This window comes from Leptinotarsa decemlineata, unplaced genomic scaffold (assembly GCF_025532065.1).
Source record: "Leptinotarsa decemlineata unplaced genomic scaffold, Ldec_3_MD MMD2_tig00002082_RagTag_RagTag, whole genome shotgun sequence".
In the NCBI taxonomy this organism is placed as follows: Eukaryota; Metazoa; Arthropoda; class Insecta; order Coleoptera; family Chrysomelidae; genus Leptinotarsa; species Leptinotarsa decemlineata.
This window is the reverse complement of record NW_027412573.1, coordinates 1,885,810-1,905,722: the sequence shown is the minus strand read 5'-3', so window position 1 is coordinate 1,905,722 and position 19,913 is coordinate 1,885,810. Positions and strand designations below refer to the sequence as shown.

Sequence of the window (19,913 nt, the reverse complement as noted above, 5' to 3'; positions counted from 1 at the left end):
AATCAAAAGGTAACTTGTAAATATACAAATACATAAATCAAAATGTCACGGTCGAAATGAATATATCCAATATTTGTTGCTGAATTTAATTTTCCATGGCAAAAGTCCTTTGACATGTTTCACAATCATTTTCTTCCCCTAAAAATATTCAAATTCATCAGATACTTGATGGGTTCAAAAGGACCAAATTTTTTTAAACGTTTCAGGTGAGAGGTATATTTTTGTAATCGAAGGCAGTTTTTCATGGATAGTTGTTCGTAAAATGAATTTGTTTATACTCGTTTCATCAGTGTATTTATTTTTCAAAATAGTATGTAATGAAAAAACTCATGAGCTTCCAGGCGCATAATAACAGCAAAATTCTCTCTTCGAGATGGTAGTCAACTGTCCACAGTGTCCATGCTCTGAGTTAGCCCCCAATTGGTTCAGAAATGCGTGGGAACTCTGAATCCATTGAACCTGTGAAAATGGTGGCATAATTAAATGAATACTCAGTTCTAATCAATAGTATTTTGATCGATGAGAACATTTGTGATATATTCCACATAGAATCATCACACAGGCAAAATACATATAGGAATTTCCATACAAACACACTCATAGAAATTCAATGAAAAAAGTCAGCTTCAGTTTCGAAATAGACAAAATTTTTAAGCTAGTTCAAGTTCAAATAAAATTAAAGACATTATTGTTTGAAATCATCCCTTAAAGAGAATAACGCCGGCCGCCGCTGGTCGTCGTCAATCGACTGTGATTAAGCCAAGGTTACGCTCAACTCGACTTGCGCTTCGCGATTGTTTTAGACCTCGCGTCGCTCCGAGAAACTTCCAGGGACTTCTCTATCGGCTCCCAGAGACTTCCATTATCATATATAAGCACTACCAACACGCATATCGAGGAGTTCAGTTGAAAGTGCGGTGCAAAATTTTCTAATGAGGCGATGGATATTTGAGTATCTATCCGAAGTTTCCGTTGAAGTATTCGGGTTGTATTGGTAGATAACCAAAGCCGATTCTATACACACCCTGTGTATCACGATGGTCACATTTTTTATTTAATGCTGGACGCCATGTTTTTTTCTTCAACGCTGAACGCAATTTTTTTTTCTTCAACGCTGCAAACACCTTGTATACTTTGACGTCTGCCATGTTTTTTTCTTAAATAATGTATTTTGAGTCACCCTGTACATACATTGCGGAATCGCGCATTGAAATATTACACCCCCGTTAAATTGTCAAGTCGCTTTTTTTTAAATTATATATTTTGACGCCCCCTGTATACTCCACTCAATGCCCGTTACATTGCCGCCATGTTTTTAACACCACACACATCTTGTATATTATTGTTTTCATATTATTCCAAGCGCGCTCGACTTTGCGTTATCACCGATAGCGTAATCAACCGAACAAACTGGTCATGTGATAAATTGCTACGCTCTCATTGGCTGGTGTAATAGAATAGGCTTAGGTGATCTACTTGTATTGTCAATGTAGCAGTGGAATGAAGTTAATTATTGTCAAACCCACGGAGAAAACATAACATTATTTTTGACGGTCATATTTTTCATCAATCATAGAGAAAATTGATGTTTTGTAGAAGCGAATAATAGTGAAGAAACTAACTGTGTATTTCTTTCGCATACAATGTTTACCTTAACTTTGTTATTTAGTACCATCATGAGACCAAACAGCACGATAAAATCACGACTTCATAGGACAAGTGGTTCCATCTGTTGCTATTTGCTCAATTGGTATTGCTCAAAAATAACAAGGTTTGAGTATAAAAAAATTGATAACATCCATCTGAAACATATATGTTAATTTCGTGGCTGACACTTTTCTTGCCGAGAATTATAATGCTGTGGAATTTCAACTTTTTCATCCTTTCATCATTTTGAAGGAAATTTCTTCTCAATCTCTTCTACTACCTTCGAAAGCTCTCCTGATAGCAATAAATATATTTATGCGACTATCCGTCCAGCTAAATTTATTTTCAGAGTTCAAATCATCTTCTGAAATGTCCAAAAAGATTTGCAGAGTGTAATTTATAAAAAGATATTCGAATTATTTCAATTGAAATAGTTCCCAAGCCTATATCAAATTTATCACCTAGTGTTCACCAATGCTGTGATATTCACGAAACGCAATTGAAAGCCAACCTAAAAATTGCTCTTTTCATATCAAAGTTGACGTAAGTAGGGGTTGCGCTGGAATGGTCCACCCCCACTCCTTCACTTATGCAGTCATCCCGTCAACCAATCAGAAGCTACCGTGCGCACTGGGAACTTCAAATTGCTTAATTGTCTCCAACGAACTACCCAGTCAACGAGACAGGCCCAGGGTCGCTTACGACCCGAGTTCAATTCTCCGATGAGTCTTACTCATGTAATTTCCAGCTGCTGTTTGCCATTTAGCCGCTTGGCAGGTTCAGACTGTCTCGTTGACTGGATAGTCCGTTGTAGACAGTGAACAATTTGAATTTCCCGCTGTGAGCATGGTAGCTTCTGATTAGTTGACGAGATGACGGCGAAAGTGGAGGAGTGGGGGTGGTCTATTCCAGCGCAACCCCTACTGACGTAGTTTTGTATATGTTCAGCTTTCCTATAGAGCTAGAAACATTCAAAGCCCTGAAGTTTGATATAGAACACTGCCAAATATCAATGAAATCTCCTGAGTATACTCACCAAATGAACCAAACATCATCCAAATCTAATATCATCACAGCCTCTCGTCTCTATAGTATCCAGGAGACAGATCCTGCGGCTAAAGGAACCTCGCGGGGGTCTTCCAACAGGTGAAGCAGCATGGCATCGCGCATATCAGCGTGTCCTTGAACGCTTCCCTGAAGTCTCTGTTGAAGTACGCGTAAATGAGGGGGTTGAGGGCGGAGTTGAAGTACCCCACCCAGAAGAGCATCCCGATTACCCAGTCGGGGGTTGTGCAGTGGTCACCGCAGAGGGTTGTTATGACGTACCTGTTGAGGAGGAAAGCGATTGTCATTTGAGGTGATTGGGGTGATTGTCATATGATTGATCAAAGAATGTGAACTTCCAAGACCGGAGATTACTGCGTCAAAGCTATTCTCTGGTTTTTTAGCCGTGGTCGGCAGGTTTTCGTTCCTGACGTTTCACCTACTGCGGTAGAATTTATCAAAGACGATGAGATGACGGTCGAATCGCTAAAATGGTTGCTCGAGTTTTTGTTCCTGTTGATTCCAGAGAAGAAACTACAATGCTGTTATTCAATAATGATAATAATAATAATACGGTCTTCATTTCAAATGAAGACCGTATCATCATTTTTTGAAGGAAATGAAATATCTCCAATGCCAGATGTGGTTGAAGATATCATTGATCACTTGGAAAGCCTTGAAAAAAGCTTCAAGAAGTATTTCTCTGAAGGTTATTCAAAAGTGAACTCGATGAGAAATCTTTTTTCGGGAACTTCACCAAATGAATTGGAACTGAAAGAAAGTTTTATCGACCTTTATATTTAACTAATTTATAGATCAGATGTAAAACAGAGTATCCTTTGTTTTTCCGGCAAGCTCTGCTATTTTGATGCCATTTGTTATGAGTTACTTGTGTGAGACTGGATTTTCTGAACTCTTGTACATACAAAATAAATATAGAAACAGAATAAGTGTTGAAGAGAACATAAGAGTGGAGATAAGTTCCATTACTCCTTATGTTGATATTTAAATCACAGGCAAACAACAACAAGTTTCGCACTAAAGACTATAATAGTATATTTTGTATGATGAGTAATTTTTTGCTGCCTTTTTAATAATTCTTTATTTGTTTTTAGACAATTGGGTAATAAATAAAACTGTGAATCAAACCATTTTAATATTTCTATTCTTTCTTTAACAACCTGCACGTCGTCTTGATTTCAATCAGGTTGAAGCCTGGCTCCCTTACCCTTTAGACTGATGTTTGCCAGAAGGACAAACGGGTCATGACTGATGATGAGTGTTAATGGTATGGCGGCATGAATGCTCTCAGACATCAGTACCGCCCTTCACGGTGTACCCCTACCTGGCTGGGGTGGGTTGGATGAAGAAATTGTTCATCTTTTAACGGACGTCTCATTAGGTATCATTAGATAGAGTGTCGGGGTCTTCTATATAGGGAGGGGTCGTCTACAGTATATTCCATAGCTTCCCTGACTGATGGGTTTTCATGAGCTTCTGCACCATCAAAAACTCTCTGATTTCTCGACTGAATGGACTGTCGAATGGCAGTCCATTCAGATGTCGAGAAGCACTATGTGAACTTTTTTATTAGAGTTAGGCTCTTTGATGGAGTTTTCGACCAGCCTTAGAGCCTGTAACTCAGTGGAGTATTCTCTCCTGAAGCCAAATTGTTCGTCAGGTCTTCAACTTCTTCGCTGAGCCTTTGAAGAACAACTCTTTCAGCCAGCTTAGCCGCCGACGAGAATGGACTGATCGGGCGATAATTCTGTGGGAACAGCGGGTTCTGGCCCTATTTTGGGATCATGACGACGATCGCATGCTTCCACCTTCTGGGGAAGTGTCTGAGGGACAACGAACTGTTTATAATGTTCAATAAACATTCGACGCAATTTTCCGGGAGCCAAAGCTCGTCACTCCCAGGTTCGAAGGATCCCAAAAGCTCTTCCCACCTTTCGTTCCGGTGGTCAATGACGGCCTGTTTTACTGGATTGGCCATCCTATTTGCCGCAATTTCATCCCCTGGGAAAAGAGTTCGCTGATAGAGCCTTCTCAGGCGGTTTCTCTCTCGTATCAAGGCTTTGTCGGCAGGGGAGTAGCACACTCCGCGCTTTCCGTGAATGGGTGAGAACATTCTTCTTCCCCTTGAGCCTGCGAGTGACTCGCCAAAGCTCGTCACTCCCAGGTTCGAAGGATTCCAAAAGCTCTTCCCACCTTTCGTTCCGGTGGTCAATGATGGCCTGTTTTACTTGATTGGTCATCGTATTTGCCGCAATTTTATCCCCTGGGAAAAGGGTTCCCTGATAGAGCCTTCTCAGACGATTTCTCTCTCGTATCAAGGCTTTGATACGAGGAAAAAACTCATTGTAGCTCGTCAGCGGACACTCTTCCCTGGAGGTGGCCGCTCGAAACGCATCTTCTTGTAACAAATATCTAATCATTTAATTTGGAGTTTTCCCAGGAATTTTATTAAAAAAGCCTTTGAACACTTTTAGAAGAGTAAATATTATACGGTAATTAAAATATTCAGGTCTGGTGGTACGCCAATATTTCTCAAAAAATCAAGTGGTACGCAGGTGCAAAAAGGTTGGAACCCCTGTTATATCATAATATGCTTTCCACTTTGGTGGAGTTGTATCTTTGAAGAAGAAAGTTTGTCAGACAAACAATTCACTTCTACAGGAGTTCCTGAAAATAATAAATTGGAACCTCATCTATATACCTACTTTTTTGAATTTTCTTCTCTTATAACCTATCAATTTTTTGTGCTGATGATTATTCTCGGTTATTGAATTTCAATGATCAAAAACCAAGCTCAATGCAAGCAATTTGTACCAAATATTGCTAAACCTCAGCGAGCGAACAGTACTTCTGGTGGAGAATAATTCATCTGCCTTCAGTTGTTATATTTGACACGATATTTCCTCTCTCTGTTCTTCAATAAGCGTTTTGAAGAAGCCAATCTTAGAGACTGTTCAGCGGAGCAAAAAAATCATGATGGAACCCACTACAGAAATCAATTCCTTGCAGCTTTAGAAAGTAGGTTAACACTTTCCGTTTACCAGTTTTCTCGCACTATGACGGGGCAAGGGGAGCACCCGGGGAGAACTCTAACGCGAATCATCGATTTTCCTAATCACACACTGCACCGCTCCGCTTCCTCCTCTGCGAAGTGAAGAGATTACGTTTTAGATGCATCTAAGGCGACAAAAGCTTATTCAATAATCTCGCGGTTCACACAGAATCCAATTTGCATTCGATGAAGATGATAATCTTTGAAGGGGTTCGTTATCGGTGCATGAAGTTACAGCAAGATTGTCTTCGATAAATTGGTGACGCTAATTCAGGAAAGTAAATCAATTTCGAATGATCTCAGATCAGTGATTTGAGTGGTACAGCAACATGATATACAGGGCTTTTCATGATGAGCGTTTATTAGCCGTTTCTGACAAACTATTCAATGGATCAACCTGAAAATTCCACAGTATGCATGAGTCAATATGACCTACACGCCTAAAATATTTCAGACGAAGCGGCGTTGTCGCTTCTACTATAAAGTAGCGGCTTCTTTGATTTTTCAAATGGAACACCCCGTATATAATATCATATTATGATTCATTATCACTTTGTCAACTATACTATTTCCCTAAAGCTATCTATTACCGTTTAGAAGGTATAAATTAATTTCGATATTTTTTTTACCAAACATGAACTTTTATAAATGCTGATAATCTTGAACTCTCTTGCACTAAAACGATCAGATTTGAAATGGAGTGGAGTGATACTATGAGGATCTTCACTTCGAGTCATATTTTCATTTGCCTCATACAGGGTCTTGAAAAAATGCAGATACTTTGATCTCATGAAAAAATGAGTGGAACTCAATTTTTTCGAATGAAATACCCTGTATATTTCAACATTTTTGAGCTCTACATCCAATTTTAGATTCACTTCGTTCAGATAATACTATTTCTATTTTGAACCGTTTTCGAGATAAACTGTTTCAAACGGAAACTGATTTTGTTTTCTTGCTCGTTTTTTTGAATTCACCACTCATTTTAGATATTCAACATTTTTTTATACTTAGTAATATTTCTTTTTGATCCAGTTTTTTAACTGTCTCAGATCAGTCAATTCGAAATTGGTATGTACCTATCTTAGAAAAGTTACAATTTGTATACATTGAGGTATTGGTCTCTAACGTACAACAGTACACATCAACATTTTTTAGTAGTGTACTTTGGAAAAATAAATAAACCAATTATTTAACGTCAGACTTTCTTTCGGTGGTGGTTTTAACTGATTGTGATGGCTACCAATATAATGGATGATGATGACAATGGTATAATAGTTTTGGGATACTTTCATGCATTTCCAAATGCTTCTCTGCACGAGGCTGAAAGGGAGATAGGTATACCCTACGTGACAATTTGTCGAATTCTTAATAAGCATAAATGGCATCCCTATAAGTTCTATTGTGTCCAACATTTGAAAGAGACCGATTTACCTCGTAGAGTGGAATTCTTTGAATGGTTACTTGTCAAGAGTCAAGAGGATGAACATTTCCTTGACAATAGCATATGGACAGATGAGGCCAAGTTCACAAAAAATGGTGTTTTCAATAGACACAACAGTCATTATTGGGCGCCAGAAAATCCCCATCTTGTCCGCCAAAGGAGTTTTCAAGAAAGATGGCAATTCAATATATTTTGTGCCATAAAGAATGAGTCAATTTTTTATATCGAGATTTATGATGATAATTTGAATGCATCAAAATATGAAGATTTACTGAGGAATGGAATTCAAATGATTTTAAATAATAGACCAGGAAGAGAACGTGTATGGTACCAAATGGATGGTGCTCCACCCCATAATTCTCATTCAGTCAGCGGAGCTTTAACCGAAATCTTCGGAAACAGATGGATTGGTACTAATGGACCTTTTCGTTGGCCTCCTAGAACACCAGATGGCATTTGTGTCAGTACTGCTACAATGCATGATTTGTAAGTTTTTGTGTTATTCAATCAATTTTTCATTACTATTTTGAAATTCTACGAATACAAATATTTTATTTACACTTTGTTTTAGCAATTACTTTTATACATTTCTATATTATTTTCAATATTTATTCCATATATACTCTGTAATAAAAGAATTTCCTGTAATTGGGTACTTTTGTTTGAAATAAATCGTTTTTTTATTGCCACCAAATATTGTGTTTATATTTATCCACAATTTGTCTCAGCTATTTTGATTTTTATTGATTCTATTTTTTGTGTTACTCAGTTTCCTGTTTTTGTTGTACTTATTTTTAGTATTTTCAATCCGTTTATCATGGGTTTTGTTATATTTTCCATATTTGACTCTCAGCTTTCCATTATATAATGAATCATCGTTAGTTTATTGTATGACTGCAGTAACGTTACTTAAAAATAAAAGTGGTAGAAAACAGAAAGTTTCATTTCTCTTTTCTTCATTATGATTTCCTACCACGTATTAACGGCTACATCCATCAATTTATTTTCATTATTTGGATGTTCCTCCAGCTGTTTGCATAATTTTTCTGGTAACCAATACCATCAAGGATTTGAAAATCCAGTTCCTTTTTCCTCACACAGATTACTCAATATATCCATGAAATGCACATTTCCAATTTCTCTTTTGTATTAACAGCTATTGTGATACTCCAAAGAAACAACGTTCTGTATTATTTTTTAAAACTTCTAGTCTAAAATTCAGAAAAACTCGCCTCATATCGATTTTCAGCTTCCCTTCACAGTCACTGAGCAAGAATAACAGCCTCACATATGACAGAACGGCGACTGTTGTAACTAACTGGAAACCTTTCCGAAAACTTTGTCATCCAGTGGAAAGGCGACAAGCTGATTTTCCGTCGACAAGGCACATCATATATCAAAGAGCATTGCTATATCATGTTGTACATCAACCGCATCATTCTAGACGTGCCATAAAAGAGACGCCATCGTAATATACGAAGGTCACGATATATCACTGGATTTATGTCCGTACTTGAACTTGAAATAAGGGCTCTAACTTGGACTAACCCGTGCGACAAAGACGTTCATTTAGGAGGGATTTATGAGTTTAAAATTATGGTCATGAGACTCGAACGTCATGAACAGAATTGACTAGTTGGAAACTATAGAGTTCAAGCCAAATGATTTCAGGTTCAAAAAATTTTATTGGAATTCATTGAATGCTTCCATTATTCATCTATTTATTTGATAGATAAACTAAATCGACCTCCTTCTGTTAGATCTGAAGGTCACAAATGAAACCATTGTTATTTTCTTCGACAGCCAGCCGACAATTAAGGTGCTCAGCTCATTTCAAGTGCCAGGAATAAGACAGGCGAAAGAGTTCATAAAGAAACCATCGTCCAGATTCACGGAAGATGCTAAACCACAACCGGTTTCAAGGGTAGTGGTGGTTTACTAACGGGACATAGCTCGCTTAGTAGCAGGGGAGCCCACGATGCAAAATGGGGATTTACTCGAGCGTCATTGGGACATATTAGGTTGCAAGGCTTAGATGATGAGAAGAAAAAAATGTTATACAGGGTGTAACTGAATAAGTGTAAAACATTTAAGGAGGTGATTCCTCATCGAAAAAAAGATAGGATCTCTCATATAAAGAAACTGCATTGGAGCATCCCTGAAATAATTTTTTGCTGCGAACTGGTTCATTTTGGACAAAAAACCCAAGAGACATTTTTTGTTTAGAATGAAACAGACTTTCGGAAATAAATTTTTAAATGGTAAACAAATAAGAAGACAAAAAGTTACATTGGAAATTAATTTGGGGGTTGCGTTTTCCACCCCTTACAACCATGGGGTAAACCAAATAAATTTCTGGCTGAGTGTCTTTTTGGTAGTACAAAACGTCAGGTCAATTTCAATATTGTAACTTTTATAGTGCTTGTGAAAAAAATTGTTATACAAGTTTTATGTACCGCCTTTAAGGGGTAAGGGGGCTGTTTCTTAACAAGGGATGCTTCAATGAAATTTCTTTATATGGAAGATCCTATTTTTTTTTCAATGAGGAATCACCTCCTTGAATGATTTACACTTACTCATTTACACCCTGTAAATTATATACCAATATATACCTTTTTATCAGTGAGGGAAGCGACTATAGATTTTTAAATATGTAAAAAAATAATGTTGCATGGACATACTCGAGCGCGTCAGATATTGATAGCATCAATGTCCTACGTATTTTGAATAATGTTGGTATGTTAATCTGATCGTTTGCATGATGTGGGTGGTTGTACGTAAGGGTTGAAAGTGAAAAGAAAAAAAATTCAATCGAGCGCGTCAGATTTTCTAAGGGGGTGTTAAGTGCAGCAAAAAAAAGCTCTCATTCAATAATCTGACATTTCGATCTAACGCAAACTCGCGGCCATTTTTAGAATGTGCGAAAGAAAATTCACCATTTTGAAATACTCAAGCGCGTCAGACTGAGATATATATGGTTCATCTTTATGTTTTAGACGTGCTGTCTCATAATCTGACGATTATCTAGAGGGATTCGCCTAATCTGACAAAGAAAATATATTTTCATATTTTTTTTCAATTCATTGTACTTAATCAATTGAAAAGTTCAGGAAATAGCATGCAAATAAATAAGTGTATGTTTTTTAGTTTTTTATTACTTTTATTTGTAACTAGCGTTACTGCAGTTTCGTCCTATAAGGACATTTTCAAACTAATACAATATATAAGGACATTTCCAAACTATAAGTATGTATACGTTTGAAAATGTCCTTATAGGACGAAACTGCAGTAACGTTAGTTACGAATGAAAGTGGTAAAAACATAGAAAGTTCAATTTCTCTTTTTTTCATTACGATTTCCTACCACGTAGTAACGGCTACATCCATCAATTAATTGATTAATTAATCATCATCTTCATCACGAACGAGTCTCTGTGATCAGCTGTAATGGCGTCATGGCAACAGAATTCAGAGTGGGGACGGAGTAAGAGAGTAATAGATAGAGAAAAAGTGAATGGAGAATAGAGGAATAGAAACTCAGAGAGGGAAATATAGGTATTACACAGCTGCATGCATTAAACTTTATCGACGAATTTTTGTTATTTCGGCTTGCGGAAATCGTTAGATTATATATTTTTTGTTATCCTTGAATTATTTCCTTCAAAATAAAAAAAATTAGCTACGCTCGAGAATGTCGAAATGACGTAATTTTTTTACAACTTTGCTACCCTTCCCTTCCTTTACGTCACTCTCAAATTGTCAGATTACTGGAATATACACTTTTTAGCAGGTAATTAACTCACCCTACCTTAATCTGACGCGCTCGAGAATTTCTGATAATCAATTTTTTTTTACTAATCTGATCCTTCATCCCTCACAGGAGGCCATATATATGGGACTCATATTTGGTGGAGGTACTCAACCGGATACTCAACCCCTGTATATTAATCTGCCGCGCTTCAATAAATCCCGAAATTCCCGCTTGGGCTCCCCTATTATAGGGAACATGTGAGCTACATGGGTCTAACAGAAGAAACTCAATGCAAGTTCTGTCAAGAAGAGGAATAAACCGCAGTGCATGTGCTCTGTGAATGCGAAGAGATAGCAAGAAACCAGAGGCTGCCAGCTATATGAAGGGGCCAGTGTCAAGACTATGGAGTCTCATCAAAGACATCAAGCTAGACAATGATCTCTAATAACCAAGGAGCATCACAATAGATCTGAAGAGGTCGCAGTGAATCAGGCCATGGGCTAGCTCCCCAAAAATCTAATTTAAGTCTATGACTCATGAAACAATGTGTATGAATAACTTTACATTCAACACCAATTCTTCGAGATAAGTGTGGTCTTCTTTTGGGTCACGACACAATTAGAGGTGAACACGTGGGATTGAACGACTCAAAAATCAATTGGAGCTGGTCTACTTGCGCTATCTTTCGACTTTGGTTCAATAGAGAGCTCAACTGAAAATTCACTTCTAGATATGAAATACTGACAGCAAACATTCCTTCTGAAAAGTATGTGCCGGACAACTGGAAGCGGATCAATGTTGATTCTTATCAACTGACTTTCAATATTATCAGGCTCAGGCTCGTCACGTTTAAATGAAATATTCGATCCTTTTACATCAGCAAAGGTGGTTAGTGGTTGGAATGGATATACAACCCATTTGTTCTTCTTTGAATCTATCACTTTCTTGCTATCTGCTTATCCTTCCAAGACGCTATTTCAGGAGCCTCCAGTTCTGAGTTTGTTCAAAACGGTAGGCTCGTGATTTCTGACCCTGGAAAATGCACCCAGAGAAGCTACCTTCTGTTTTTGTTCTGGTTTTTGAGCTCACCTGTAGTTTCGTTAATATTATTGATTGAGACCTGATGTTCTGTCAAGAGTATTTCATGGAATATAACACATACTTGGGACAATCAATCAACAATTAGGAAATGTAGGGTATGTTATATTTATTTTGTCACTAGATTTGCCAGAAGTTCACTAGACTCTTTCTCAAAAAATCAGTAGATTGTAGATTGTCATCTCGAACCATGTAGTGAGAGTTCTAGGACCTTATTCCACTTGACTAATTTTGTCACCAGATTAATTGGAATTCTGGTAATTTTAGTACTAGATTTATCAAAAATTCATTATGTTTGATAGAATTTCATCAGATTCCCGTCTATTTTGTCACTAGATTCACTCATTATATTCAGTAGAGTTGTGAATCAGAAGGATTTCATTCGAATTTTAGTAGATATGATGAATTTTTATTGATTTTGTGAATCTAGTGCTAATATCGATAAGTTTGATTTGGCCCTAGAGCTCTCACTATATGAAATTGAAAAGAAGTCTAGTGATTTTTTTGAAAGAATTCAGTGACTTTTTGAGATGTTTCAATGAATTTTTATAAAAATCTAGTGACTTTCTGGGTAGATCTAGTGAATCAAAAAACAAGCACTTTTCCAATCACCAGAACCTCAATACTCTTCTCGAAGCACCATGGATCACACCATTTCTGCTCTAGAACTCTCATAGCATATCTACTTCCATCACCTCATACTTTTGAAGGTGTCTCTCAATTTTTCGAAATCACTTTTATGGTATGATATGTCTTTAGCCTCAAAATATGCCTCAGTTTCGACGAATAACTCTTCATCGGCGAAAACTGGAAAGAGTCGCTGGGAGCCAGATCTGGAAAATATGGACGATGTGGAAGCAATTTGAAGCCCAATTCATGCGATTTTGCCACAGTGATCCGCGATTTGTGACACTGAACAGCACTTTCTTTTTCTAAAAAGAGAGCCGTTTTTCCGCGATTTCGTCCTTCAAACACTTCAATAATGCTATGTAATAGTCGCTGTTGATGTTTTTTTCAAGATCGTTCATGTACATTATATCATGCAGATACCAAATTACTGATTTCATAACCTTGTCAACTGACTGTTGCGTCTTTGCACGCTTTGGAGTGCAGTCTATTCAGATGACGATCGTTTTAATTTTGGAGGTTAGGTTCGACTGAAAATCATACGGATTCAATTCTTATAGTGCCATCTATGCGTCAGCGTTCGAAAATATGACAGTTTCTTTGAGTTTGAAACCCAACCTTTGAGATGAGTATGGAGTATCCTCTTGGGTTATTGCTAGTAACACAAACAGTGATAAAAGTGAAAAATTCATCGACCCAACAAGCAATTGAAGCTGTGGTCTACTCGTGCTTGAATCTGTCGATTCCAGTTACACGAACAGCGATCTATGCAATAATTCATTTCTGGATGTGAATTACGACAGCCAGCAAACATATTTCTGCCCGCTGCATGATCCGGCAGCTGGAAGCGACCCAATGTTTATTTTTATCGTTTCAATAATATCGCCGATATTGTTCGCAAAACGTATCTGATTTATAGGATTAGCGAGACTCATTAGTGGCCTAAACTGCGAATGAATTTAATTTCACGGATCCACTATAATATCATTCGTTAGATTAGTTTGTGGGGCGCTCCGAACAGCGAGACAATGAATTGATTTCCGGGTATTCGTTATGGGGTGTTATCCCTTGTTCTGGCGGAGATTTAAATTGGAAGTAACGGTAATGATGTTCTGGAAGTCATTTTCTCGTTCCACGCCGAGTTTGAGACTTGTTTGCATTAATTCAAAATGTGGCGAATGAAGAATTTTCTGTTTGCTTTGGGAATGTGGGGAGATTTTAGAATATTCCTACCGGGTGACAACATTCTGCACAAATAATCTGTAAACCCATATCAACTTGAAGTAGCACTATTTTTTTATCTGATCAATGAAGTAGATTGCTCAGCAGAGTGGTGTGATTACTGCTACCTAAGACTTTTCGAATAATTTTCCAGTTAGTACATTATCTACATCACTATTATCTTTTTTTTCCACTAAACCTTTCAACATAATTTTTTTTCATTAATTTCATTCTCAATTCAGTTTCTCTTTCATATGTCTTGTACCTGATTGGGCAATAAATATCTTTTTATAACGCAACTCTGATCTTTTGTAGAACTATCAGGATTTATACTGTGTTGTACTAACTGAGTACAACATTTCTCCTTTTTCTATCTTTCTCACGACACATATTTTACATCATATTCATACCAGCTGAGGTTCATACATGGATACAATAAACCTAGTGAGCAAACTTCAGTTTTCAATGAACGTCCACAAAATTGAAAAACCAGTTGAGACCGAAGATATGTCAAACCCAAATCAAGTAACTGATCGATAGTAGAACAGATTGAAATATAAAATGGACGTTTGAAATGACCCTCATTGAATGAAACCCACATCAATGTCAAAGATCCAGTTCATCTAGTCTAATTAGAGAAAAAGTGAGACACTGACTGAGGATTATTGATTATGAGGCGAAACGATGAAATTGACATGTTGGTTGAAACAAAAATTGAATTGTACCGTATTTGGGGTGCGTACTGGGGTGCGATTACTATACTATCGTATACTAAATACGTAGTATTTAATATTTACCAACAGATTACTGATTAGGAAATAAACAATAACAGATTTCTGTATTTCAGAATACCAGATTTTTTTTTAACAACAATCTTTCCAAACAGGCATTACTAGATTATGTTTGGCATCTGCTATCTGTTTATTTGTTAGATTTCGGCATGAACTCCGGCGTACAAGATTTTCATTGAACGATCAACAAGAAGTTGATTTCTCATCACTCCTTGATTTATTTTCATATAAAATTAAATTCAAGTTCTCGGGAACAATCATTACCAATAGCTGAATAATTGAGAAATACCCAAATTACGATTATATCTATATTTCTAATGTATATGTATAATTTCTGACAACAAACTTTCCTAACAACTAATCAGGAAATGACCAAATCCTATATATTTGTATTTTATGAAAATATTGAGGTTTTGACCACAATCAATCAATTAGAGAATGATCAAATCATCGATATGTGTATAAAAATAAATTTTTTGACAACAATCTTTCCAAAAAATCAACTTATATGGGAATAACCAGATCATGAAAATGTGTGTTCTTGAAAAATTAGATTTTTCGCATAATCCAATCACAAATATGTGTATTTCATAAAAGAATTAATTTTTGACAACCCTCTTTCCTAACAATCAAGTAATTGGAATGTAACCGATTAACAGATATGTGTATTTTGTAAAAATCTGAATATTTTGATATAATCCTTTTTCAAACAATTAACTATGTAGCTATTTTTTGTTCAAGAAGCTATGACCACACTGAAGTCCCAATCTACCCTACTCCTCAGGCAGTGGTACGCTGAGGTAGTTTTGTGACTTGACTCCGGGGTCTCAATCTGCCTACTCACCAAGCCTCGTCGATAGTATTTGCAAGGGTCTCGATCTGCCTACTCCTTAGTTGACCAGCTTCTAGGGTTTTGTGACATGGCGCCAAGGTCTCAATTTGCTCACTCCTCAGATAGTAACTAGCTTCTAGGATTTCGTGACTCGACACAAGGGTCCCGATCCGTCCACTCCTCAGTTAGTGACCAGCTTCTAGAGTTTTGTGATTTGTTGCCAAGGTCTCAATTTGCCCACTCCTCAGGTAGTGACTAGCTTGTAGGGTTTTGTGACTTGACGCCAATGTCTCAATCTGCTCACTCCCCAGGTAGTGATTAGTTTCTAGGACATTGTGACTGACCCCAGGCTTTCGATCTGCCCTTTCCTCAGGTGGTGAATAGTTTCTAGAATTTAGTGATTTGAATCCAGGATTTCGATCTTCCCTCTCCTCAGGTAGTGACTATTCTCTAGGGTTTGTGACTTGACGCCAGGGTCTCAATCTGCCTACTTCCAAGCGTTGACTCTGAGAAAATTGAACTTTTGACAACAATCAACCAATTAGGCAATGAAAGTGAAAAGATTTGAATTTTTTTGAAAAATCAACTAATTTGGAGGCAACCAGACCATGAGAATATATATTTTTTGGAAATATTCTTTGAAAAATTCAGTTTTTCACATAATCAATTGACAAATAGGTGTGTTTAAAAAAAAACGAATACTTTAACGGAAATATTTTCAATAAACTAATTTGGGCTGTCGACACTTACGGGCAGGCAGTATTAGACCCTTCTAGAGACCAGCGACGAGACCTGGGAGGTCGACAGATTGAGACCCCGGCGTCAAGTCACAAAACTGTTACAGCGCGTCACTTCCTGAGGCGTATGAAGATTGAGGCCTCAGTATAGTCATAGCTTCTTGAATATGGCTTCAAAGTCGAAGACGAAACGTCGAGAACCTTAAAACACCAGAAGCGGTTCAACTCAGACTTCCGGGTTTTACCGTCAAATAAACATAATAACCTTGAATTCTAAGGAAGCTTCAAAATATTTATTATTCAACGAAACGCTTATCTACCTCATAATACCCTTGAAAATGATGAATTCATTGTTGGAAACTGGGACGAAGAAAAATAAAAGGTGGCTGGTAAACAAAAACCACACACAGGTTGGATATAACGACGGTCATTTGTTATGGAGAAGCTGACTAGAAGCATCTCGTGATTCAGAACAAGGATATATCCACTGAGGAAATTAAAGTCGCCGCTCACGTTAGATGGTAAATTATAAAAGTTCCTAGACGCTTCTAATAGCTGCTCAGTTCTGGGACAGAGGCGAACTTCTATTCATTTCACTTGTTTGAATGATAAAAATGTCTAGGTTCAGGTCTAGGATGATAAGATTAATTGTCGTACTGTTACTTTGGTGATCAATGTCAATGAATAACAAGTAAGTTCACCAAACTTTGATGGGCATGGATCGTAAAATATGCTAAAAAATAATTTTTCCATCAAAGTAATAGCTTATGAAAATTTCCACTTGCTAAAAACTGTGTCTGAAAACTGTATTCTGGAGAGATAAATACGTACTAGAAGATGAGCATTTCGAATGAAAATTTTAAACTCTCTCTCTTTAAAAATCGTCGCTCAGGAATTGATGAATGGACTCAACGGCGATCCAGATTTACCTAAAGGATAATAAATGATGATTATTCATGGGTATATGGTTATGACATCGAAACCAAAGTCTAATCGTCTCAATAGAAGAGCTCAGAAGAGCCAAGACCTCTCTTTCTCTCTCTCAGTATCACTGTCTTCTAACGAACGCTGATCCAGTGGGCGGGGCCATAACGGAATTCAGAAAGCTCTTCCTACATTTGACAAGCTATACTTTATAATATAATTCAAGTGTCCAGAAGTGATAATTCATTCGATATATCATAAACTGACAGAAATCGCATCATGGTGTTGTTCTATACTATAAAATAATCTCTTACTTAAATGAAAATATAACTCACCATGCAGATGTACATAATCTGAATATTCGAAATAAAGGCCTATAGTCTAATCAACAAGTTCAAAAACATCAAAAATAGAAATAAAGGTCCTAAAAATATGAGCGATAGCTGATTCGATTCGGAATCACCCCTAGAAAAATGTTTTTGTAGGATTTTGGTGCAGGTAAAAAATTTCAATTGAAATATAACAAAATCAATTTCAAACAATCAAAAATTAAAATTAAGAAATTTTTTTTCTCAAAAAAATCATAATAATTTCTAGACAACAAAATAGCAAAAAAAATTTCAAAAATATTGAATTTCTCTATTCGTTTAAAACAATTCAATAATCAAATCACGTAAAAAATTGATATCCTATGTTAATAACTGTCATTGTTTAATGTAAAAACAGACATAGCTGAATATAAATTGGAAAAAAAAATGTATCAACAATTTTTAGATATTTCATTCCGCAATTGTTATAATAAATCATAATTAACAAATCAATACATTTGTATGAACTTTCATCGCAGGATCGTATGAAGTATATATATCAAAACGGCTCCATAGAGTTTAAAATTAATAGGCCAATTATTTATATCTTTTATACCATTATTTATGCCAACGAAGATTTGGAAAGAGTTTGTTAGTTAACAATTGAATAACTTTTTGAAAAATGGTGATGAAACTTTTTTTTCTACGGGACTCGATTCATTCAAGTGTTTAGAAGATACTAGATTTTTTTCAAATTTTTAAAATGACATTTTATGTTATAAAAAATTATTTCTTTTGATAAACTCTTTAGCGGCAGCAGGCGCATGCCGTAACAGCCGCGTGGAACCCTATTTTCAACGTCCAATTAAGATTATAAATAATGGAGATAGAGTTTCGGAAGTCGGACTTTTTTATCGGAAATTTCCTCCTTTTCAACGAGCTTTTTTTAAAATTGCTTAAATATGATTATTTTTTGAGTTATTAACGAACAATTAAATACCATTTTTCTATCTTATATGTACCTCCCTTTAGAGCGAAATATTTTAGACGGTCATTTGGCTACTGAATCTATTCTCTGTGCAATCCGGTTCTGAATGTTATAAGAACACAAAATGCTCAAAAATTCAGACAATTTCAGAAAGAACATCTTCTTGAATCTCAAATTCTATAATAATGATTTTTTTTCTTTATTTAGTTTTTAGCAAAACATGTTCTTTTTTTTTCTTGTATCATTATGAAGGTTTGTTGGGGTTAAGTGAAAGAATATTTTCTGTCGTGTTTACACAACAGAAAATTAACTTTGCCGTTTATTCTCATATATTAACCTTGATTTCCAATATTCATTGTGCTCTTCTGAATGTGGATATAATAAAGAAGATTATCATTATTATTTATGAATTTAAAATTTCTTTTTCACCAAAAATTTTCAAGTATTTTGTTACACTCCTTTCAAGTAGAAAACTGCGATTCAGATGTTGAAAAGAGCTCGAAACAAAACGAACATTTCATAATGAATCTTGTTATATTTTCGAAAGAATTGGCTTTTGTCTCGTGAACTGAAACGGAAACAAAATCTTTTATAAATTTTCAATCATGAGGTTATACAATAACTTTTTTAGATGAGCTCCATGTACTGAAATAATGTAATTCTCAATAAAAAATTCGAACTCCCATAAAGGTTCAGCTGGTTTTTATGGACCTACTTTTGTTATGGTTTTTTTTTCAACTACTACTTTCATGAATTCACGGAGTTTTGTTTCTGCCCGAAAAGACGAAAATACTGGATACTCGTAAACCGTCGTGATCGTAAAGTGTACTCTGTTCAAAACAGCAAGGTCTTACGAGTATCATAAAACTTTTGTTGAGCATATAATGAGAAGACACTGCTAACAAGACAAACCATAAATATTCTCTCTTCATTCAGGCTCATTTACAGATATATACAGATATAGTTATTATCACTGAGCTGTTGAAATTATATTGGAATAGAAAGTAGTATATTTTTAGGAGGAAGAAAGGTTTCGGAAGAGGTTTAGGGAAAGAGGTTTAGGGAAATGTTCAGGAAAAGTTTAGGGGAAGGTTTAGGGAGAGGTTTAGGGAAAGAGGTTTGAGGAAAGGGGTTTAGGGAAAGAGAGGTTCAGTACTATCTATCTTAGTACAAAAAAAATAGATCGGAATTTTCCGACGACAGAAACAAAGCAATCGAAAAATTATTTCAGCAAGTTTTCAATATTGAATGTTATGGTGAAAGATTCATATGGAATAGCTCTATCAGGATAAATACCATACGATTTGAAGTATATACACTTTAGGAAACGACGTTGAACATCTTCAAATAATGTATTATAGCATTTGTAGAATGAAGACATAGAACCGGGCCGTATTCTGATTTTGACCTACGTAGGCTACATGAAGAA

At 36.2% G+C, this 19,913-nt stretch overlaps 1 protein-coding gene across 1 annotated transcript in view; it reads right to left on the bottom strand.

The window, feature by feature from the left end:
- Positions 1-317: 317 nt before the first annotated feature.
- Positions 318-19,913, bottom strand: part of LOC111512679 (octopamine receptor beta-2R) — a 107,993-nt gene continuing 88,397 nt past the window's right edge. Inside the window, exons 3-4 of the mRNA XM_074176805.1 lie at positions 2,684-2,973; positions 318-459 (exon numbers count right to left, since the gene is read on the bottom strand). Coding sequence (XP_074032906.1) covers positions 2,763-2,973 — 211 coding nt within the window. The 3' untranslated portion in view covers positions 318-459; positions 2,684-2,762. The remainder of the gene's footprint in view (positions 460-2,683; positions 2,974-19,913) is intronic.